The following is a 24,731-nucleotide window of genomic DNA, read 5'->3' as shown; positions in this document are numbered from 1 at the left end:
TCAAAGATTTGCTTCTTCTAAAGTTTTGATCTCTTAAAAACTACTTAGGGTAATATACTTTGTTTTTCTTTTAAAAGAGGGAAAATGTAAGATTTTTTTTGATGATTAACTTTTGGTTTTTGTTTACTTTTCTCAAATAGATCCTAAATGCCCAGGAGATGTTGATTTTCATAATAGTGACTGGGACATTAAGACAATCACCAGTTCCTTGAAATTCTACCTCAGGTATGCCTGATTTGAATTGGTAGTTTGCTTTTCATAGCTGGTGAAATTTCTCTGGGTGTTGAGTGGAGTTAATGTGGTCTCAGTTCCAGGAGGCTGGATAGAATTGCTTAAGAAAAAACATGTATAGATGATTTCTGGCCAAGAATGTGCAAAGACTGTTTTTTAAATCTGAGAGTTTAAAGCAAGAGAAGCATAAAAATAATAGAATTGTTATTGAAAAAAGGCTAAAAAGATTATGTTCAAAAATCATGCACTTGAAATAACTGAATATGTTTTGCTCTTCACAGATAGAGTGATGTCATGATGGATTCACTAGTAGAATCAGGAGCTGGGACTATTCAGGGTGGCTAACATGTTTTAGAGGATAATACCCATTTTGAAACATCAAATTGCATTGGGGCAAAAATGATCTATATATGTGATGTGCTACGTATCATGTATTAATCCAGATAATGGAAATAAAAACCAAGAAAATACAAGTGTAATAATGTTGGAGCTAAATGAACTGTCAGCAGTATGGAAAGAAGTTAGCTCACCAACAAAATTTGGGCATGTGCAATATTGATGAATATATTATTCAGTTTATTGGCATAAATTTATATTATGCAAAAGGTGTTTGAGACATATATATTTTTAAACACATTGATTTCTTACCACTCTTTATGTCTCATAGTATGTATCATGCTTTATGTGCGAAAGCCTCTTCTTTTCAATGATTGTGTTCTTGAGCCATTAAGATTGATACATAAGCTCTGGGAAATCTCACTAATCCAAAATAGATTGGGTTTCAGATATTACTGTTAAATGTTTTGCTACTGTAGCATCATCTTAGAGCTTTCCATAAACTTGAATGTTCTTTCCAGGAATATTTCTCCTGCATTTGCTGATGAAGAAAATAACTGTTATTGGAGGGTTTATTCTGTACTAGGCTGCAGCTAGTTGTTTACACTGATAGTGTCATTGTTTTCTTCTCCCATTAACCGAGTGTACTAGGTGGTACTTGACTCACTTTGCAGATGGGGAAACCAAGGTGCACCACTTTCTCCATTAAGTATTAGCCATGGTCCCAGCTTGTATTTTTTAAATCTAAGTGTCTCTGACTTATAAGGCCCCTGGCACTGGGGCATCTTCTTCTCCTGCCCCCTATCCCAGGAGCTTTGGCCTTCTTTGAATGGCTTGGTAATTCAGTAAAGACAGAGAGCAATCTGTTATGAACACTTTAAGAAGGCTTGTTGTGATGAGAATAGTGGGAATAAGTGATTCTGTATCTGTAGCTTCCTTCAAAGGAGTCTCAACATTTTCTTAGATTTGTAAGGCCTTCCCCACATTGCATTATTCCCAGCTCATCCTATAATAGGCAGTGTGGCCCTTTTCAAAGATGAGAGGGTCCAACCTGAAAGTGTGAGTGGGCAGCACCCCCAGTAAGTGATATTTGTTCTTGAGACTCATCCATGGTTCTGTAATATACACCAGCCAGTAAATACCCTTTAGAGTTCTCAAAGATAGCTGTGTTCCAGGGCAGGTCTCCACCCTCTGTTCTAGGTAACTAAATCACCCCTTATCTCTAACCTTTCAAGAGAAGTCCTCTAGCAATCATCCCTTCTCTCTCCTCTATTTTTATCCTCTCATTCAACTGGCTCTTTTTCCCAGCATGTAATTATGCTCCAGCCACATACATCTTTAAATCACTAAATGATTCAGTAAAAATATCCTGACTGCTTACTCTGTGCCAAGTGTGATGTTAGGCACTAGGCAGTTGTGTATAGATATGGTCTCTGACCTTAAAGAACTTATTCTAGTAAAGGGGACAGTCAGAAGACAAATAATCATACAAATGTAATAAACTCTAATAAGTACTCTGAAGGAAAGTTATAATGTGCTATGAAGGCATTTAATAGGAAGATGTCACCCATTTTGGTTTAAACTGAGGTTTGAACTGTAAGTTGGAATCAACTAAGTGGGAGTTGGGCTCCAGACAGAATATGCGAAGACTTGAGGCGGGAGGGAGGAAGGCCCCTTCAAGAAACTACATGAATCAGTATAGGGGGAGTATTGAGTGTAGAGAGGGAGGGAGAGGTATGTAAGGGCCATATCATTCAGGGCTTTAAAGGATCTTTTAAAAATTGGGGTCTAAATTTATCTTAAAAGTAATGGGAATATATTGAAAGATTTTAAACAAGAGGTGCATACTGAGATTTGTATTTTGAAAAAAAAAAAGTATGGCGATTAGATTACAGTGATATAAAATGGGCAGAGGTGTGTAAATCAGCAGGCTATGGCTGTCTTCCAGGCAAGAGATGATGCTCATGCTTGGACTAGGGAGTAGCAGTAGATATTCCTAGAAGTAAGCATATTCAAGAGATTTGGGAAGTAAAATTGATGAGTTGGATATGAGGATTAGGGATAGGGAGACAAAAAGGTGACTTCCATGTTTCTGGCCCATACAACCAAATGATGGTCATGCATTTACTGATTTGAGAAACACAAGAAGACTAAGTTTGAGGGAGGCAATAAATTGGAATTTGGTTATATCAAATTTGGGTACCTTTGAAGAAATCAGGGCACAATATTAAGCAGGCAATTGAATACATAGTTCTGAAACTCAGTGATGAGCTCATGGCTTGAACTAAAATTTGGTGATCATTAACCATACAGATGATAGTTAGAGCCAGGAACTTAAACAAGATTGCCTAATGAGATACTTTACCCCTTCTGAGTGAGGACTAAGCTCTGATTTTTTTTTTTATCTTGCCCAAATTCCTTTCTATGGGGTTTGGGGAGTCATGCCCTCCAAGCCATAAATTCTCATCAGATGGATTTTATTTAACCCTGTATATCATGACTTACTTTCCATCTGACTCTGGCATAACACAGGAAAAAAATGAAAATGTTTTACCCCAAAATACATTTTCTTGCCATACCTTGAAATTGCCCTGCAAAGTCTCTTGTGGGAAAAATCCACATTCTATAGAGAATCCCCTTCCCCCATTGTTTTCCTTCATTTCTTTCCAGATCCAGTAGATAATCAACTAAGAGCCAGGTGCCCTTTTAGGTCTAATAAAAAACATTTTAAAACCTGCTCTCTCTAAAGTCTGGTATCTGAGAGATTCCTCTGCACAATAAAACTTGGTCTCCACAGTCCTTTGTCTTAACCTGAACATTCCTTTCCACTGATCCCAGGTCGTCAGATAAACTCAACGAATTGTCAACCAGAAAATGTTTAAATTTCCCAACCAGAAAATTTTAAATTCCTCAAAGTGGGAAGCCCCCCATTTTGAGTTGTCCTGCCTTTCTGAACCAAACCAGTGTATTTCTTAAATGTATTTGATTGATGTCTCATGCCTCCCTAAAAACATATAAAACCAAGCTGTACCCCGACCACCTTGGGCACAAGTTCTCAGGACCTCCTGAGGGCTATGTCACAGGCCATAGTCACTCATATTTGGCTCAGAATAAATCTCTTAAAATATTGTACACAGTTTCACTCTTTTTGTTGACATCAGCCAAGCTTCTGTGTCAAGTAATATACACTCCCAGTCTGTACTTCTTAACTCCCCAGTTCCTTCTTAACTCGTTGTAATCTAACTCTTACCCCCTCTGCTCCAGTGAAGCTGCTTTTGCCAGGGTCACCAGGGATATCCTCAATGCTGCACAAAAGCACAGTTGTCAGTCTTTACCTTACTTGACCTTTTTGTAACATTTGAAGTTGTTAACAAGCCTTCCTGGATACTTTCTTCTGTTTTGGATTCTGCTGAATCACTTGCTTTTTGTTTTTCTCTAACCTCTGGTCATTTTTGTCAATGTCCTTTATGGGCTTTCTACTTGGTATTTTCCAGGGCTCTCTACTTATTTTACTATAGTAGAACGACTGAAAACTGAAATATCTACAGGGACCAGGAAATAAAACTGAGTGAAGTAGACTATTTTCGTATTAAACACTTTGCACATTGAACCTTTATTTGCATGACAAGCCCTTTGTTTACATACAAACAGCAGTGTTGTTTACTTCTACAAAGAACCAATAGAGCCAGATATTTGCATTTTTCGACAGAGACAGGGGATATGGATTTGTATATGAAATATCTCATTTTAAAATATTTTGATAATTGATTCAATTCCATTTCACTATTATACACTGTGCTGGGCAAAGAAGAAATATCAGAAGGCCTCATGTAGCTGTTTGACTGCCAGTTTGCCAGCTCCCCTGGAGAAGTGGCATCTGTTCTTGTGGTTTCGTCATCTGTTCTCTAGGTTCCTGATTTTCACATCTGCTTCTCTAATCTAGCAGAGCCCTGCATCCAACTTCTTAGTAGACATCTCCTTCCTGAGGTTTCCCTGACTTAGCATCTCTACTTCCCTCTTAATCAACTCTTTTTCTCTTCATTCACCCAAACCAAATTGCTCCCTCGCCATCATACCCAATCAAAGAAGGAGTTCTTTCTTTAATATTTTTTCAAAACACTCTCCTCACCTATTCTTTCTATGCTTTGTCACCCAGGCTGGAATGCAGTGTTGTGATCATGACTCATTGCAGCCTTGCCGTCCCACCACACCATTCTCTCTCTCAGGCTCAAGCAGTCCTCCCATCTCAGCCCCTTGAGTAGTCTGGACTACGGGCACGCACCACCATGCCCAGTTACTGTTTTTATGTTATTTTTAAGAGGTAGGGGTCTCATTAAGTTCTCCAGACTGGTCTCGAACTCTTGGGCTTAAGTGATCCTCCTGCCTTGGCCTCCCGAAATGCTGGGATTACAGATGTCAGCCACCACGACTAGCCCCTCTGTTTGTCTTTTATTATCTTTTGCTTGGATTACTACAGTAACAACAGTGGCAGGCAGTATAATATAGTAATTAAGAGCATGGACTCAGGAGACAGACTTCCTGCTTCTACCACTTATTAGCTGTGTAATTTTGGATGAGTTTTTAACTTCTCTAGGCCTCAGTTTCCTCATCTATAAACTGGAAATGGTACCTACCTCACAGAGTTGATATGAGGTTTAAATGGGTTAATATATGTAAATCACTTAGAGCAGTACAGAGTTTGCTTTTCTTATAATTATTAGTTGATTATTTACTTCCTCAGAGCCACCTACCATGTACCTTTATTTTATCATCATACTTGTCCCACTGCATTGCAAGTTTTGTGTATGGTGCTCTTTTCTACTAAACTATTATCTCCTTGGAAGTTTGGACTGTTTCTTCTCATCTCTGGATCCCCAATACCTGGCACAATGCCAGGTACAAGTAGATGCTCAATGTGTTTTGACTAAATGAGTAAACCCATTTGAGCCTGAGTTTCCTCCTCCCATAAATGGGGATTTGGATAACTGCTCCGCCTCACAGGATTATTGGAAGAATCAATTGGGAGGACAATTGCAAAAGCACTTTGGAAATTCTAAGGATCTATCAAATTGTAAGGGATTCATGGTAGCATTCAGAATGGGTCCCCTCTGGAATTTTGTGGGACTGATTTGTGCCTCTTTTCACTTTTGTGAGCTAGTTGGAGACCTTGCTAGAGGGCTCAGCCCATGCTTTTGCAGGTCTTTTGTTGAATTACTAGCAACTTGGACTCCCCTGAGGAAGCTTCAGGTGAAGAGAAGAATGTATATAATCCCACTAAGCTGTAGGGCTCAGGAACTTCAGCCTTGCTGTCCCCAGAACTAAGAATCCAATACCCAGCTGCTTTCTTCCCAAAGCAACTGACAATTTTCATTCATTTCAGGAATCTTTCTGAACCTGTCATGACCTATAGGCTTCACAAAGAGCTGGTCTCTGCTGCCAGTAAGTGTTTATGTTACTAATTAACTGTGTTGTCCTAGTTTCTTAATGTTTACTGTAATAAGCCTTGAAAATTGTTTGAGGGGAAGTGATTGAGGGCACAGAAACCTAAAACACATACACAAATTTTACTCAACTGCCAAATGAAAGTATTCTTGCTTGCTGTCTAACTCAAGAGTTCTATTATTTTTCATAATTAGTGTTACTTAAGTAGGCTTGAGAAAATTGGTTAACTTGAGGGTTGTGATGAATATAAAGACTTTATTTATATATGTATTCATTGCCTCTTCCATCAGAACAAGAACATTGGCTCACATTACCAGGGGACAGCAAAATGGTTACACGACAGTTGCCGTTTCAACTTCCTTCAGCATTTTGCCTGTTCAAATGCTTTTCTATTGTGTTGTGAACCATTGTTCTTAATCTGCTAGTGCCAGCATCAGATTTTCTTTTTTTTTTTTTTTTTTTTTTTTTTTTTTTGTTGAGACAGAGTCTCGCTTTGTCACCCAGGCTGGAGTGCAGTGGCCGGATCTCAGCTCACTGCAAGCTCCGCCTCCCGGGTTTGCGCCATTCTCCTGCCTCAGCCTCCCGAGTAGCTGGGACTACAGGTGCCCGCCACCTCGCCCGACTAGTTTTTTGTATTTTTTTTTTAGTAGAGACGGGGTTTCACTGTATTAGCCAGGATGGTCTCGATCTCCTAACCTCGTGATCCGCCCGTCTCGGCCTCCCAAAGTGCTGGGATTACAGGCTTGAGCCACCGCGCCCGGCCCAGATTTTCTAGATGAGAAAACTGAGGGAGAGGACGTTAGTACATAGGAAATAAGGCATATAGAATTACTCCCAAAAGTTGGCAATTAAAGAAGCATTGAAAGTTTTGGCTGAGGCCACTGTGTGAGTGCCCCTCTCCACCTCAACGTGGAGGTTCTGCATCATATTCTGTATCATATCCTGTGTGGTGTAGAGGAAAAAGATTCAAGGGACTTAACATCATAATGGGTCTTTGTTCAAACAAGGGAGCTTTGTTCTTTAATTCTGAGCTCTCAGTGATTTTAACAGGAATCCAGAGGCAACAGCACACTTCTTAGTACCACAAGGAAGGTGGATGGGAATAGGCTTCCAGCTGGAAGTTTATCTGTGAGACTTCAGGAACAACCTGCTGTGCCTGGAGTTCTGACTCCCTCTGAGACAATCTTCTCTTCTCATCCTTCTCTTCTTTTCTATCTTCTGTTTTCTACATCTTTTTAGACCTGTTTCTTTGTGTGTGTTTTTTTCTCTCTCTCTCTGCCTTTTTTCTTTCTCTCTCTGTGTCTTTGTCTTTGTTTCTGGGTCCTTAATTTTTATTGTATTTCAGTGCCTATTTATCTCTGTCTCTTTTCATCTCATTGATTATCTCTCTGTCTCTCTGTGTCTCTGGTTGTCTTTCTCCAAATCTGTGTGTGTGTGCATATATATGTGAGAATTTGCTCAATCCAGTTGCCCAGAAAGCCAAACCATTTTTCTTACCCTTCTCTCTCAGAGTCTGATAACCTGGATTACCGCCTAGGAGCTATTCACTCCCTGGTATATAAGCTACCAGAAAAGAACCGAGAGATGCTGGAACTTCTGATAAGACACTTGGTCAAGTAAGTAACTGCTGGATTTTCAGAAAAAGTTTCTATTAGACAACTGTCCCGTGTGGTTGGACTACACAGAAGCTTCCTCTCAGCTCTTTCAGCCCCAGCCCTTAAGTGCTTCCTTAGAAGGCTGAATGCTCTGTGAGGAAGGCTGTTTTGCCTTGACTCATGTACATATCCTCTTAGAGTCATCATGCATGTGGGTTGTCTCAGTTGAAAGGTAACAGCAAGGTAGATTGGGCTTTGCCGTCAGATGAGCCTGGTGTTGAATTGAAGCTCTCCAACTTGTTTGCTGTGTAATCTTAGGCAAACCTTCTGAGTTTGTTTGCTCATCTGCACAATCCCTATAATGAAGGCCAGTTGTGTGGATTAGGATGAACACAGGTAAAATGCATGTCACATGAGAGGCTCTCAAGAAATGGGACTTTTTGTTAAGATTCTGGTCAACTTCTTGCCCTGGTGTGGCTGGCAGTAGCAGACAGCGGGATCCTGGAGAATAGTCCTGGTGACAGGCACTGAGATAAGCAGGTGAAAGGGGCGCATGTGTCCCACAGTGGTGCTTCCTGGCCAGAGGATTTAATATTGTGAATCAAGATGAATTTACTTGGCTTAAAAAAAGGCAGAAAGCATTCTGTCCAGGAACCAGCAGACCTGGGCTCTAGTTTCATTTCTGCTTTCTGCTATTAGTTCATTTTGTGACCAGGGACAGGTCACTCTTAAGGCCTCTCTTGGTATGTTAAACAGTAAAAAAAAGTGAAAATAAGTTTAAAAAATTGTAATGTATTTTAAGTGTATATATTTAGCAAATGCAGTTGTCTGCATACTCAAAAGATGCAGTAATGATACATTTTAACCTCATTTGGAGAGGCTCTGAAACACCTCAACTTGAGGCCTTTAATGAAGGTGAGTTTCCAGGTTAATGACTCTTTTGGCCTCCCTCTGTAATAAATCCTGAGTGCTTTGCCTATCTGGACCTTGAGTTTTCCTATTATATGTGAGATCTCCAAGATCTGATTCAGCTCTGACTTTCAAAGACTGTTTTCTACACTTCTATAGCAAATGAATATTGTGGATACTGATGTAGATAATAAGCAGAATTAACAAGAGAGGATGGCTTTTATATTTATTGCCAGTGTTTGTAATTTGAGCTAATAGAGAACATTAAGAGGCTTCTGGTCTCCAAAAATTAGTTTGTGATAATCTCAGTAAATGTACAAAAATCAGCAAAGAAGCTATTTGCATGTTAATTTAAAGTTGCCCTGGAGGAGTCTTTGAGTCCAAGTTCCAGATCTGTCACAAATATGCTGTGTGACCTAGAGAAAGTTCCTTCCACTCTCTGGCCCACAAGTTTGTGCATCTATAACACGAAGGGACTGAAGCAGTTAATCTCAAAGGGTTTTTTCAGCTCTGACTTTCTGAGAGTCTCAACATGTGACAAGAGCCAAGGACTCAATTGAGGATGCCCTTGCTTAGTGAGCGTCAGGGTGCCTGCTTCTATCTGCCCAAAGGCTGGCTGCTTGGCTTAGTTTAAGAATCTTAGTCCTCAAAATCTTGAAATCAAAAGAAGACATGAACAAATAGATCACAGAAATAGAATGGCAAATACTCTTAAATATGTGGTAATATGCTGAAGCTCACTCATAGTAACAAAAACACAAACTAAACCTATACTGAGCTACCATTTATGGACAAATCCTAATGCTTATTAATGAGACTATGGGGAAACTGTCCTCCAATACATTTCTTGTGTTAATGCAGTACGGTTCCAGAAGAGGGGATTTGACAATACCTAACAAATCTAAACATTTGGTTATCCTTTGACCCAGCAAAACAGGGTAAAACAGGGTATATGATATTTGAGCTTTTTTTTTTTTCCTTTTTTTAAGGCATATACTCTAAAGATGCACCTCCACAAATACAAACAACACATGCACAAGGTTTCTCATTGCAGCACAATTTTCAAAAGCGAAAGATCGGAAACAACACAAATATCTGAAAATAGGGCACTAGTCGAGTAAATAAGGATGTATTAAACAATGTTGTATTATGCAGTAATTTAAGAAAAGAATGAGGAAGATCTCTATGAACTTTGTTTTGTAGTGATTTTCTGGGATATATTACAATTTTGCAGCACATAAAACAAGCAATAACATAAAAAATTTCAAGCTATAAAACAAGGTTTATAATTTGCTAGCTTTTATTTTGTAAGAAAAAAGAGGAAAATAAGAATATGTAAGAATACACACACGTTTAAAAAATTTTGTCAAATGAAGCATACACTAAGATAAATGTTAAAAAACTAATGACTCCAAAAGTTAAATGTAGAGTTGTCATACATCCAGCAATTCCACTCCCAGGTATATACCTAAGATAAATGAAAACATGTGTCCACACAAAATCTTGTACACAAATGTCCATAGCAGCATTATTTCATAGTTGTTGAAACGTGGAAACAACCCAAATGTCTGTTAACTAACGAATAGGTAAACAAAATGTGGTATACAGGCAATGGAATATTATTCAGCCATAAAAAGGATGAAGTACTGATACATGCCACAACATGGATAAACACCAAAAGCATTATGCTAAGTGAAAAAAACAAGACACAAAAGTACATATATGATTCCATTTATATGAAGTGTTCAGAATAGACAAAGCTATAGAGAAAGAAAGTAGATGAGTTGTTGGCAAGGTCTGGGAAGTGGGGGTGTGAGAAGTAATGGGGAGTAATTGATAATGAGTATGAGGTTTCTTTTTGGAATGATGAAAATGTCTGAAATTATATAAAGGGTGACAGTTGCACGGTTCCGTGAATATACTAAAAACCGTTTAATTTTAACCTTTAAAAAGGTGAATTTTATGATATGTAAAATATATTTCAATAAATGTGTTATAAAAATAAACTAATGAAAGTGGTTATTATAGTGGATAGGTGTGGTAAGTAGGGAGGAGGGGATAGGGATAAGAGCTAGATTCCTCTGGGTATGCCTCCTTATATACTTATGACTATTAAGCCATATTAATGTTTTACATATCCAAAAAATAAAATTAAATCAAAAATTATGAACCATAAAACTGAACACCAATAAAAGCAAATGAATTTAATGAACCTAAGTGTTTATCAACTTGATAGCATAATTACAGAGAGAAAGCAATTATTTCAACTAACGTGTCAACACAGTCCTCTGACTCATCCTTAATGAGATGTACTCTAGAAACAAGAAAAGCAAAATTTTAAGCATCACTCAGTAGGTTTATTAATAGTAGTAATATAATTTAACTTGAAACACACACATACATCTTATAAAGATAAAGCAAAAAAGTAAATATGTTAATGTTATCACAAGCTAAGCCTTATAGTATACAAAAGAGATACAGATATAAAATTAAAGACATGAGGAAAAATTTTTTAACATTAAAATTAAATTAAGAATGTTAATATGAATTCATGATTTAAAGAGAAAGCAACAAGAAGAAAAGACTTTATTCACTGAATCAGTCTTGAAGGAATTCTACCCAAAAAGAAGTGAATACACTTAGTACCCAGTTTTTTGTTTTTAAATAGCATTTCCTTTTCAAAGGAATCAGGGGTGCTTAGAGAAATGGCTGATTCCATGTCTGGAGCAAGGAAAATACAAGGTTAGTCTTGGATAAACAGTACCACCAAGCAAGAAAGAACGGAGTCACACTAATAGTGTCATAATAGTGTCATGTCCAGAGGATGTAGAAACCTTGAAAGGGCTGACACCGATGATGTTTGAGTCAACCTGAACATCAACAACAATAAATAATGTATTTGATTATTACATGTTGAAAAACAAAATTCTTGTAGGTAGGTAGAGGAAGGAAAGCTTTTTATTGCAGAAAGAATACCAGCTAATAAACATAGGACAAATGACAGAATTAGAAAAATCATTAGTTTGCTATCTAAGTGGTCTGTTTTAGACATGAATCAAAACTGTTGGGTAAAAGAGTATTGAGGAATAGGATGTTCACATTATTCCTATGTATTACTGACAAGTTACTTACTAATCACAAATAAAAAACAATGTATCTTTACAATGAACCTGTCTGGCAGACACCACCTTAAGTAATCGATCAAAGTTAGCATCAGTAATAATGGAACAGGCCAAGCGCAGTGGCTCAGGCCTGTAATCCCAGTTCTTTGGGAGGCTGAGGCAGGTGGATCACCTGAGGTGACAAGTTCGAGACCAGCCTGACCAACATGGTGAAACTCCGTCTCTACAAAATTACGAAAATTAGCCGAACATGATGGTGGGTGCCTGTAATCCCAGCTACTCTGGAGGCTGAGGTGGAAGAATCACTTGAACCTGAGAGGCAGAGGTTGCAGTGAGCTGAGGTTGTGCCATTGTAAATAATGGAACAAACCACTTATGTACCTCCTAAGTAGATATAATAAAAATTATAATACATAAACTGTGAAATATTTTTGCCAAAAATATGTAGCTCGAATCATATTAATTCTTTCCAGTTTGCAGGAAATAAAAAGTATAGAAAAACACAGAGTATTTGACAGTCTATAAAGCTTTTGAAAAGGCTTGGACTTTTCAAAAAGTCAATGTTGTGGAAAAAAGTGGTAGAGGTACTGTTGTACATTAAGAGACTAAATAAACAAACAAATGCAGTGTAAGAGCTTTGATTGGATCCAGATTTGAAAAAGGCAGCTATAAAAGACTTTTTCCCCCCATAACATTTGAGAAAATTTGAATATAGACTAGATATTAGATGATATAGAATTATTGTACATTTCCTAGATGCTAACATGTTATTGTGGTTTTGTAGGAAAATGTGCTTATTCTTTGATGATGAATGCTGAAGTATTTAGGGTTGAAGCAATTTACTTTCAGAGGATTAAGAAAAAATATAGACAGAGTAAAAGCAAATGTGGCAATATGTTAATTTTTGAGTCTAGGTATAGACAGTATGTGTCCTCCTGGTACCACTCTTTCACCTTTTTTGTATGTTTGAAAATGTTTATAATGAAAATTGTAGGGAAATGTAAATAAAAAATACGCTTAGTTTCAATGGAGAAATTTGCACAGAAGAAGAAAATTCATGTGTTTTTAAAATGCACATAATTATCCTGCCTGCCGACTGCTGCTTTCATCATCTATATGATGAGTACATCTATGCCTTTTTACTGTGTTTCCACTGCCAGCCTGTTTTCCAGGCTAATAACAGGCAGACCCAAACTGACCTCAGCCAATTTGAGGTTCTCAATTATCCAGTTCTTTTTGGTTAATATCTGGAGCTTCTATTAGTCAGAAATAGGAGAACTCTAAGGTCACCTCCCTGGCAATCTTACTGCCAGTGGAATATTACAATGGAAGCAAGCTCCGGGCTTAATTCTGCCATTCTTATAGCTATTTATCAGCAGGCAGACGAAAAAAGACTTGAACAACCTGTTCTGCAAACTCAAATGAAATCCCAGCTCTCTGTCCTTTCAGATGCCCTGACAACATCTTGGATGAAAGGTTCACTGGAGGCAGATAAGATTGGAGTCAGGCAATAAAATCCTACCATCTAGTACCCCTTTGTAACCTTAGGCCTGGGCTACCATTCTGAAGGGTATGGGTTATTAGGCTTACTAGATTCTATTTACTTTTGTAATAATACTTCTCTTATTTGAGATGCAATACTGTACACTGTATAAATTACAAAATATTTAAAAAGCAAAACAAACAAACAAACAAAAAACAAAGGAAAAGCTTTCTATTCCCAACATTCAATAATCGTTACTATTAATATAGTTCAGGTTCTTTAGAATCTCTCTCTCTTTCTCTGTCTCTTTCTTTCTTCTCTCTCTCCCTCTTTTTCTCCCTCTCTTTGTGTGTGTATGTGTATGTGTGTATGCATTTTTGTATACATATACATGTTTGCATTTTTTTTTACCAAAATGAGATTATGTTGTTCTTTAGTCTACTTTTTCCATTTTAAAAATTTTGACTTTTCCAGACCATATTAACATTTTCCCACTTGACCCAAAAGTGGCCTTTTATATATTTTTGTCCAATCTGGTATTAAATATAGGAACACATTTTATTTATGTCTTTTTTGTATTTTTAATCTAGCACAGAGCTTGTTTCTTTTTATTTATTGTTATTATTGTTATACTTTAAGTTCTGGGATACATGTGCAGAGCGTGCAGGTTTGTTACATAGGTATACCCGTGCCATGGTGGTTTGCTGCACCCATCAACCCATCATCTACATTAGGTATTTCCCCTAATGGTGTCCCTCCCCTAGCCCCCCACCCCCCAACAGGCGCCAGTGTGTGATGTTCCCCTCCCTGTGTCCATGTGTTCTCATTGTTCAACTCCCACTTATGAGTGAGAATATGTGATGTTTGGTTTTCTGTTCCTGTGTTAGTTTGCTGAGAATGACGGTTTCCAGCTTCATCCACATCCCTGCAAAGGACATGATCTCATCCTTTTTTATGGCTGCATAGTATTCCATGGTGTATATGTGCCACATTTTCTTTATCCAGTCTGTCATTGATGGGTATTTGTGTTGGTTCCAAATCTTTACTATTGTGAATAGTGCCACAATAAACATACGTGTGCATGTGCCTTTATAGTAGAATGATGTATAATCTTTTGGGTATGTACCCAGTAATGGGATTACTAGGTCAAATGGTATTTCAGGTACTAGATCCTTGAGGAATTGCCACACTGTCTTCAACGATGGTTGAACTAATTTACACTCCCACCAACAGAGTAAAAGCATTCGTATTTCTCCACATCCTCTCCAGCATCTGTTGTTTTCTGACTTTTTAATGATTGCCATTCTAACTGGCGTGAGATAGTATCTCATTGCAGTTTTGATTTGCATTTCTCTATTGACCAGTGGTGATGAGCTTTCTTTCATATATTGGTTGGCTGCATAAATGTCTTCTTTAAAAAGTGTCTGTTCATATCCCTTGCCCACTTTTTGATGGGGTTGGTTTTTTCTTGTAAATTTGTTTAAGTTCCTTGTAGATTCTGGATATTAGCACTTTATCATATGGATAGATTGCAAAAATTCTCTCCTATTCTGTAGGTTGCCTGTTCACTCTGATGATAGTTTCTTTTGCTTGCAGAATCTCTTTAGTTTAATTAGATCCCATTTGTCAATTTTGGCTTTTGTTGCCATTGCTTTTGGTGTTTTAGTCATGAAATCTTTGACCATGCCTATGTCCTGAATGATGTTGCTTATGTTTTTACCTGGGGTTTTTATGGTTTTAGGTCTTATATTTAAGTCTTTAATCCACCTTGTGTTAACTATAAGGTCTAAGGAAGGGGTCCAGTTTCAGTTTTCTGCATATGGCAAACCAGTTTTCCCAACACTATTTATTACATAGGGAATCCTTTCCCCATTGCTTGTTTTTGGCAGGTTTGTCAAAGATTAGATGGTTGTTGATGTGTGGTGTTATTTCTGAGGCCTCTCTTCTGTTCCATTGGTCTATATATCTGTGTTGGTACCAGGACTATGCTATTTTGCTTACTGTAGCCTTGTAGTATAGTTTGATGTCAGGTAGCATGACGCCTCCAGCTTTGTTCTTTTGCTTAGGATTATCTTTGCTATATGGGCTCTTTTTTGGTTCCACATGAAATTTAAAGTAGTTTTTTCTAATTATGTGAATAAAGTCAATAGTAGCTTGATGGGCATAGCATTGAATCTATAAATTACTTTGGGCCGTAAGGCCATTTTCACGACATTGATTCTTCCTATCCATGAGGATGGAATGTTTTTCCATTTGTTTGTGTCCCCTCTTATTTCCTTGAGTGGCAGTTTGTAGTTCTCCTTGAAGAGGCCCTTCATGTCCCTTGCATGTTGTATTCCTAGGTATTTTATTCTCTTTGTAGCAGTTGTGAATGGGAGTTCACTCATGATTTGGCTTTCTGTCTATTATTGGTGTATAGGAATGCTTGTGAATTTTGCACATTGATTTTGTATTCTGATACTTTGCTGAATTTGCTTATCAGCTTATGGAGATTTTTGGCTGAGATGATGGGGTTTTCTAAATATACAATCATGTCATATTCAAACAGAGACAATTTGACTTCCTCTCTTCCTATTTGAATGCCCTTTATTTCTTTCTCTTGCCTGATTGCCCTGGCCAGAACTTCCAATACTATGTTGAATAAGAGTGGTGAGAGAGGGCATCCTTGTCTTGTGCTGATTTTCAAAGGGAATGCTTCCAGCTTTTGCCCATTCAGTATGATATTGCCTGTGGGTTAATAATTAATAGCTCTTATTATTTTGAGATACGTTCCATCAATACCTAGTTTATTGAGAGTTTTTAGCATGAAGGGGTGTTGAATTTTATCAAAAGCTTTTTCTACATCTATTGAGATAATCATGTGGTTTTTGTCATTCGTTCTGTTTATGTTTCTCTTTCCCTATTTCCCTGGACAGAACTTCCAATACTGTGTTGAATAGGAGTGGTGAGAGAAGGCATGCTTGTCTTGTGCCTGTTTTCAAAAAGAATGCTTCCAGCTTTTGCCCATTCACTATGATATTGCCTGTGGATTTATTGTCATAAATAGCTCTTATTATTTTGAGATATGTTCTATCGACACTTACTTTATTGAGAGTTTTTAGCATGAAGGGGTGTTCAATTTTATCGAAGGCCTTTTCTGCATCTATTGAGATAATTATGTGGTTTTTGTCATTGGTTCTGTTTATGTGATGGATTACATTTATTGATTTGCATATGTTGAACCACCCTTGCATCCCAGGGATGAAGCCAACTTGATCGTGGTGGATAAGCTTTTTGATGTGCTGCAGGATTTGATTTGCCAGTATTTTATTGAGGATTTTCACATCGATGTTCATCAGAGATATCGGCCGGAAATTTTTTGTTGTTGTTGTGTCTTCTGCCAGGTTTTGGTATCAGGATGATTCTGGCCTCATAAAATGAGTTAGGGAGGATTCCCTCTTTTTCTGTTGTTCGGAATAGTTTTGGAAGGAATGGTAGCAGCTCCTCTTTGTACCTCTGGTACAATTTGACTGTGAATCCATCTGGTCCTGGGCTTTTTTTGGTTGGTAGGCTATCAATTTCTGCCTCAATTTCAGAACTTGTTATTGGTCTATTCAGGGATTCAACTTCTTCCTGGTTTAGTCTTGGGAGGGTATAGATGTCTAGGAATTTATCCATGTCTTCTAGATTTTCTAGTTTATTTGCGTAGAGGTGTTTATAGTATTCTGATGGTAGTTTGTATTTCTGTGGTATCAGTGGTGATATCCCCTTTATCATTTTTTATTGTGTCTATTTGATTTTTCTCTCTTTTCTTCTTTATTAGTCTGGCTAGTGGTCTATCTGTTTAATCTTTTCAAAAACCAGCTCCTGGATTCATTGATTTTTTTTTAAATGTGTTTTTCGTGTCTCTATCTTTTTCAGTTCTGCTCTGCTCTTAGTTATTTCTTGTGTTCTGCTAGCTTTTCAATGTGTTTGCTCTTGCTTCTCTAGTTCTTTTAATTGTGATGTTAGTGTGTCGATTTTATATCTTTCCCACTTTCTCCTGTGGACATTTGATGCTATAAATTTCCCCATAAATACTGCTTTAGCTGTGTCCCAGATATTCTGGAATGTTGTGTCTTTGTTCTCATTGATTTCAAAGAACTTAATTATTTCTGCCTTAATTTTGTTGTTTACCCAGTAGTCATTCAGGAACAGGCTGTTCAGTTTCCATGTAGTTGTGTGGTTTTGAGTGAGTCTGTTAATCCTGAGTTCTAATTTGATTGCACTGTGGTCTGGGAGACTATTATGATTTCCATTCTTTTGCATTTGCTGAAGAGTGTTTCAGCAGTGCATATACTAAAATTGGAACGATACAGAGAAGACTAGCATGGCCCCTGCACAGTGCCTTTTTTTATGATACTGTTTTACCAACAAGAGAAGACCAATTGTCCTGTAGAATGTTACTTCCTAGTTTTGTCTGCTTTCTTCTTTGTCATATATTTCAGCGAATTCCTCTACTTGTATTTTTTGTAAAGTAGAGGTTCTATCTAAAGGCTAGATGGATTCAAGTTAACTATTTGTTGGTTGGAATAGATCATAGGTGATGTTGTATACCATATGCTGCATCATATCTGAAGATGCATAAGATTGGCTGATTCACCTTACTGATGTTAATATTAAGCATTGCTATATTTTTCTACCCTGTCAATGCAAGGCTGGCAGTGTCTGTGCAATATTTTCAGCCAGTCCATATGTCTTTAATACATCTAGGCAATGGTAATTCGTTTTTACCTTATGTTATGCTCATTAACAAAGCCTTTGGTGTTGGTTGGAGATAAGGTTAGCTGAAACTTACAGGAGCTCCTCTGGCTTTTACCTGAGTCTTTTAAATACTCATTAATCACCCCTAGAGCATGCATGTATTCACAATTAGAATACTACCATCATAATTAATATGTTTTAGATTGTGCATGAAAACTAATAAGCACATAAACCAAATTTCATCAGTTCTAATAATAGTTTTTCTCAAATTGTAATCTGAATTCTATACACATCTGAAAATCAATGGTTTCTTAAAATTACACTTGTCAGGCAGCAGTTCTGATGTAATTATCATGGCCTCCACATGCATGAACTTGTAATAGCTGCTCATATTGTAGTCACTTAAGTTAAATTATGTTCATTGTTGAGTTTATTTTCTATTTAAAATGTCTTCAAAAATATTACATGATGATATGACAGTGAAATTACTTTTCTTTCTTAGTGGTACATGAATAATGTTGTGCTTGTAACTCATGACTGATGAAATTCATGACATCGTATGGACTTTGTTGAAGTATTTAAAGTAAATGACAGATAATGTAATACCGGTGGAGGAAGCCAAAGCTGTCAGCCCTTAAAAAAAGGCACCATCCTTGGGGAGAGGGACTTGTTTGCTTGTGACACTGATTCACTCTCCCCTGCACTATTGCCTTTTCTTTTGAAGAGCTTTTTATTATGCAAGATTTCAAGTACATATGAAAATAGAGGAGACAGTATAGGAAAGCATTATGTGTCCATCACCCCTCCTTCAACTATAATGAACACATGGCCAATCTTGTTTCATCTATTTCCCCACCCATTTCCCCTCCTCCCATGTTATTTTAAATCAAATCTAAGACATCATATTATTTCATCCATAAATATTTCAGTTTGTGTCTTGAAAAGATGAGAACTCAAGCCAGGCGCAGTGGCTCATGCCTGTAATCCCAGCACTTTGGGAGGCTGAGGTGGGTGGATCCCCTGAGGTCCGGAGTTCTAGACTAGCCCTGGCCAACATGGTGAAACCCGATCTCTACTAAAAATACAAAATGAGCCGGGCGTGGCGGTGCACTCCTATAATCCCAACTACTTGGGAGGCTGAGGCAGGAGAATTACTTGAACTTGGGAGGCGGAGCTTGCAGTGAGCCGAGATCACGCCACTGCACTCCAGCCTGGGCAACAGAGCGAGACTCCATCTCAAAAGAAAAAAAAAAAGAAAGAAAAAGAAAAGATGAGAACTCTTTATAAACATAACATTATCACATCTAAAAAGAAATGAGTAATAATGTAATAATATTATCAATTATTCTGTGTTCAAATTTCTGCTTCCTTTTTAGTTTTGTGTTTCCAGGGTGTGTGTGTGTGTGTGTGTGTCTGTGTGTGTGTGTGTGCATGTATGTATGTATGTACAGGGTGGGAAAGGCAAGCATACTTAATAGATGGTTCTGTGTTCTTCTAACGGGGACATACAGTGTGTGGTTGTCTTTGCCCCCAGTTATTTTCAAGAGTGCAGCTTTCTGAGATTCACTTAATTGTCAGAGCTGGAAGTCCCCTTAGATCACCTAATAACTTCATTTTATAGATGAGGGAACAGATACCTAAGGATGAAAAACGATAGGCCCAGAGACACAGTACTTTAGTAAAAGAACTAAAAATATTGAAGGTAGCTTCCTTGTTTAGGAATCAGAGGGCATACAGTTCTTAGACTCATTGGATGCTAAAGCCAGACCTAAAAGTTCATATAGATAGCCTCTCATTCTGCCAGAGGTCTCAGTCTGGCAGTCTGTTGACAAGGTCCAGACCACAAATATATTTTATTTGTTCCGCAGTGTTTTGGGGGAAAAGTGATTTGGCTTCAACATTTAAAAAATCCAGGTAGTTCACATCAAAGTATACATTTCAGGAAAAAAGAGGATGTTAGCACACTGGATCTGCATGCCCACGTGGCAGCAATCAGTTGGGGTTGAGTAATGGTTTCTTGCTTTGGAATGGGCACAAGCTTCTAATTTACCATAGGCCCCACCACTCCCAAGTGTTTTAACAAATATTATATTAGAGTTACATTAGATGTGACCTGGGAATTTCCCTTTCTTAAAACTAGAAGTAATTCTGTTGATGGTGTGTCTCTAAGTGAGTGGTGGGAAAATGGTGGTCTAGAGAATGTCTGCTTGTTTAAATGTGGCAGCCACTTCTCACCAGGCCCATTTCTCTCATGTAAGTTACCTGCCTTGCCCCTCTAGACATTTAAATTTATGACCTCTAATCTAAACCATGCAATCAGAATCATTTTATTCTGTGCTGGAGACTTCTTACAACCAACCTCAGTAGACTAGAGAGTTCAAGATTCCTTTGCTGTCAAATAACATTACATACTCTTGTTTTTGATTTCATTCATCTTGTAACCCACAATTTGGGATGTTACTTATCCCCCATACTGGTTTTCAAAATATATAATAAAAAGAGATGCTAAATGCAAAGCAGTCTCCCCAAAGAATAGGTGAACTTCCAAATCTCGTAGGAAGGCCAAGAAGGAAGAGTATCCTAAATGGGATGACAAGTAACTCCCATAGCAGAGAATCAGAAGGTGGATTTAGCTTAGAAGCGCCCACATAAGAGTTTTGATTTATCCAGAAAAGTTAGACAAGCAGGCAGTTGGGATGCAATGGGATGGCTATAAGACTTGGGGAGCAACAAATATGGGCTTGAATCTCTGCCTTGCCATATGACCTTGCCAAGTGCTTTCCTCTTGGTAAACCGAGGCTTCAAAACTAAAATACTCTGCTTTTTGGAGTTGTGATGATTCTGTGAGCTGCTGGGACACTGAACACAGATCAGTTCCTTTCAAAGCTCACAATAGGAGATACACAAGTGTCCTTGTGGTTTAGCCTTTTTGGGTCACTTGATGTTAGCATGGAGATACTTTTCCATTTTAATATCTGAAAAAACTTCTGTCACTAAAGAATAAAGATTAATTGCAGGGGTACTGAAACTGTTAAAAGGAACACATCACCAGCCCAGCAATATCAAAAGCTATGAATGGTCACTGTTCATTTCCATTTGAATGATGCTCAGCCTTTGTCTAGGGCTTAACAGACTTCACATTAAGATTTGTCTAAGGATTCTGTACACCTCAATTATCCACTCAGTGTTAAGAATCTACCATTCTCTTCTGGGCCTTAGCCTTGGTAGGTATGGAGGGTGAGTGTTTCGGGTAGGCGGTTGGGCTGTTCCTACAGCCAAACTGACCAAAAGAGATTCTTGCCTTTTACTTGGCTGCCTCCAGGACTGTTTGGAAGAGCACTAGGGGAGCTCAATTCCTTTACAAATAATTCATTACTACCTGCTGTGTGGCAGGCACACACACTTGGAAGTTGTTTATCACCTAGTAAGAGAGGCAGATAAGTAAACAGAAAATTGCAACTTACTCTGCTTGCCAGTGGTTTTAGTTAGGATGAGCACAGTGGGCTCTGGTCTCCCTGAAGATATAACGTTATGTGTATCTCCAAGGATAGATAGACATTTTGTGAATGTATGGAGAGGGAGATATTCTAGGTAGAGAGAATGACATGAGCAGAGAGGTATGGGGGTCTGAAACAATGTGGTATAACCAGACAGCCCTAATCCTAGCAGTTTAGTATAACAAGAGTGTCAGAAGTCAGCAGTGCCTGAAGGCTCCTGGAGAGGTAATAATAACAACAGATACTTCCCAGGGTGCCAGGTACCATGCTAAAGCAATTTATCTTTATTTATTCAACAACTCTCTGAAGTGGGTGCTATTTTCCCAGGTGGGAAAGCTGAAGTTCAGAGAGGTTAGAGTGAGTGAACTCACTGTTGCGCAGCTGGTGAGTGGCCGTGTTGGGATTCAAACCCAGCTTCAGAGCCTAAGCTGTAAGTAGGGATTGGAAATAGGGGTCAAGTTACTCAAGTTATGGAAGGATCCCAAAGTAGGAAGCCACTAAAGGGAATTTAAGCAATGAAAGTGACTAGGGATCAGAAAATCTGGGGTTGCAGGTTCTACTCTACAGCTAATTGACTGTGACTTCGAGCAAATTCCTTTCCTTCTTTGGGCCTATGTTTTTTCATCTGTAAAATAAGGAAGATGATCAAGTGCAAATCTTAATGATCCCTTTCAGCTCCTTCAGATTTTTGCTTCTCTAACGGGGGTTGGGAAGGGGCTGATTTAAGAGACTGGTAGGCATTCTCTCAATGTGCTTTGTGGTTCTTTGTACATGCTTTATACTTATGTGGGCTGTTCCTCTTGCTTGGAATGTCCTCTTGCTTCCTTCCTGCCTCTCCAAATAGTATCCCACTAGCTGTAGTCCCTCTCCATATCCCCGCCTGTCTCTTAATTCCTTCAGTGCTGTTAGCTAGGTTAGCTATGTCTAACCACTTTGACTCCTAGTTTTATACTATCTTGTATTCTTTGCTGATTGTTTCCTTTGTAATCTTTTCTTCTAATACATACTTTAGGCTGCTCCTTTCCTTCTAATTTTTAGTTTCTCTTACCCTCTATAGCACCTAACACAGTCTTGTTTGTAAGGGGATACTGGAACAAATTTTGTTAATCTTGCCCCTTTTCTTCTGGCAGTGTGTGTGAGCACAGCAAAGAGAATCTTATGACCCCCTCCAACATGGGAGTGATCTTTGGGCCCACCCTGATGAGAGCTCAGGAGGACACTGTGGCCGCCATGATGAACATCAAATTCCAGAACATAGTGGTGGAAATACTAATCGAGCACTTTGGCAAGGTATGCATTTTCTATTCTCACTACCTCTTTTCCAAACCTGTGACACTTTCCCCCAACTGCCTTTTAGTGCTGTGTCTTCCTCCTTGGCTCACATTGACAATGAAAGGAAATCCCATTATGACACAATGACATTTAATGGTAACTCTTACCCTGGGAAATTCATTCATTCAGCAAACATTGCTCAAGCTTATAACTATATTACTTTCAGACACCATGCTAAATACTGGGGGTAATGAAGAAGAAAAAGTAACTGTCTGTGCCTTTAAGGTGTTAACAATGTATAGTATGGAGACAGATGGGTAAATAGGAAAATGATAGTATAAAAATAGTCTATATACAGTGAAACTGTAGGGGAGAAGATATTTATGTTCTCACTCATTGCTAGTTTCATGGCTGAGACCCCTATAACAAAAGACTGATTAACAAGAGAAAAGTATACAAATTTATTTAATAAGTTTTACATGACACAAGAGCCTTTAGAAATGAAGACCCAAAGAAGCAGGTAAACTCTTGCATTTTTTATACTAAGTTTGATGAAATGGATCATTGTGAAGATTAGTAATTAGAAGACAGAAGGATATGATCTAATGGTAATAAACTTAGGGGGATCTTAGCAAGGGTTGTTTGTTCAGATTCTTCTTGGTGTTTCTGTGTCTTCGAGGATAGGGATGTTCTTTTCCTCCAGTTATAGGGAGGGTACCTCTGGAATGACCTACTTTAGAGGAAGGTCAGAGAATTCTTTTATGGCCTGCTCCGGGGAGAAGGGGAGAAGGCAGAGAAACCTTCTTGCTTCTGCTGTTTCCACAAATGCCAAGGTGCCATATTTTGGGATAGCAGGTCCTGAACTCCATCAAAACTAAAAATAAATCAATACTTATACTTATTTGAAACCCATCTCATTCCAAAAGTATATATGGCAGCATATTTTCTATTGCACATAAAATATAAGGCATCATACGTTATAATCAGGTCAAGTACAAAAGGTAAAACAAAGGTAGAGTCAGAAAATGATGCCCAGAATGAGGTTAAGACAAATATTTATTGACAAATTCTTGTAGACTTGCAACAGATGGCCCTACACTGGGGTATAAGCTTCATAGCAGCTAGTGCCATCCTAGGGAAAAGCATAATTCAGTAAAGAAGGACAGGGAGGCAAAAGCAGCAGGACTTGGTGACTGGAAGTCACCAAGGATGTGGGAGAGGGAGATTTCTGAATCCTGATTTTCTGACTTGGCTGACTCGGTGAATGGGGCTCTACTTCATACATATAAGAATTTCACAATGGGAAAGTTTGAGGGAGATAGAGAAAAGTTCAGTTTGGGACAGGTCACATTTGAGATTTCTGAAAGACATCCAGAGAACAATGCCTCGCGAGCAGTTGACTATGTGAATCTAAAGCAGGGATCAGAAAGCTTTTCCTTAAAGGACCATATAATAAATACTTAAGCCTTTGCAGGCCATGGATCTCTGTCACAACTACTTAACTTTGCCATTGTAGTGAGAAGACAGCCGTAGACAATATGTAAACAGATGGTTGTGGATGTGTTCTAGTAAAATTCTGTTCACAAAATGGGAAACAGGCCTGTGGGCTCTAATTTGCTGACCCCTGTTCTAGAGCCCAGGTGTGATAAATTGATAAATCGATTGATTTATCCAACAAATGTGTGTCGAGTACCCACTTTATACCAAACAGTATATAGTATATACCCACTATATACTATATACTGTTTTAGGAACTCTAGATATCATCTTCATAGAGTTTATATTCAAAAAGAGTAAACAAACAGTATTCAAAGAAAGTAAAGTATGTAATATTTTAGATTATAATGAACATTAAGGAGAAAAGCAGAGAAGGGAAATAGGAGGGGTTGGAAAGTGGTTTTGCAATTTTAAATACAGATAGGAAAGGAGAAAATAAGGAAATGAGGAGAGCCTCACAGAGAAGATGACCTTTCAGCAGACATTGATAGGGAGTAGAGGAATGATTCATTCACCTATCCAGAGAGACAGGATTCTAGGCCGAGGAAATGGTATGTGCAGAATCCCAGAGGCAGAAGTGTGCCTGTCATATTCACAGTACAACAAGGAGGCCAGACTAGCTAGA

General features: G+C 38.2%; 1 protein-coding gene and 1 pseudogene across 3 annotated transcripts in view; both read left to right on the top strand.

Annotated features, from left to right (window-relative positions):
- OPHN1 (oligophrenin 1) overlaps positions 1 to 24,731 on the top strand; it is a 376,301-nt gene that overhangs the window by 300,742 nt on the left and 50,828 nt on the right. For all 3 annotated transcript variants that reach the window (XM_050776883.1, XM_050776881.1, XM_050776882.1), the window contains exons 16-19: positions 141 to 225; positions 5,948 to 6,006; positions 7,520 to 7,625; positions 22,468 to 22,627. In XM_050776883.1, the coding sequence (XP_050632840.1) occupies positions 141 to 225; positions 5,948 to 6,006; positions 7,520 to 7,625; positions 22,468 to 22,627 (410 nt within the window). The remainder of the gene's footprint in view (positions 1 to 140; positions 226 to 5,947; positions 6,007 to 7,519; positions 7,626 to 22,467; positions 22,628 to 24,731) is intronic.
- Positions 17,416 to 17,505, top strand: LOC126946990 (uncharacterized; annotated as a pseudogene).

The sequence above is a fragment of the Macaca thibetana genome, chromosome X (assembly GCF_024542745.1).
Source record: "Macaca thibetana thibetana isolate TM-01 chromosome X, ASM2454274v1, whole genome shotgun sequence".
In the NCBI taxonomy this organism is placed as follows: domain Eukaryota; kingdom Metazoa; phylum Chordata; class Mammalia; order Primates; family Cercopithecidae; genus Macaca; species Macaca thibetana.
The sequence above is the reverse complement of the archived record's forward strand: the minus strand, read 5'-3'. Positions and strand labels throughout refer to the sequence as shown.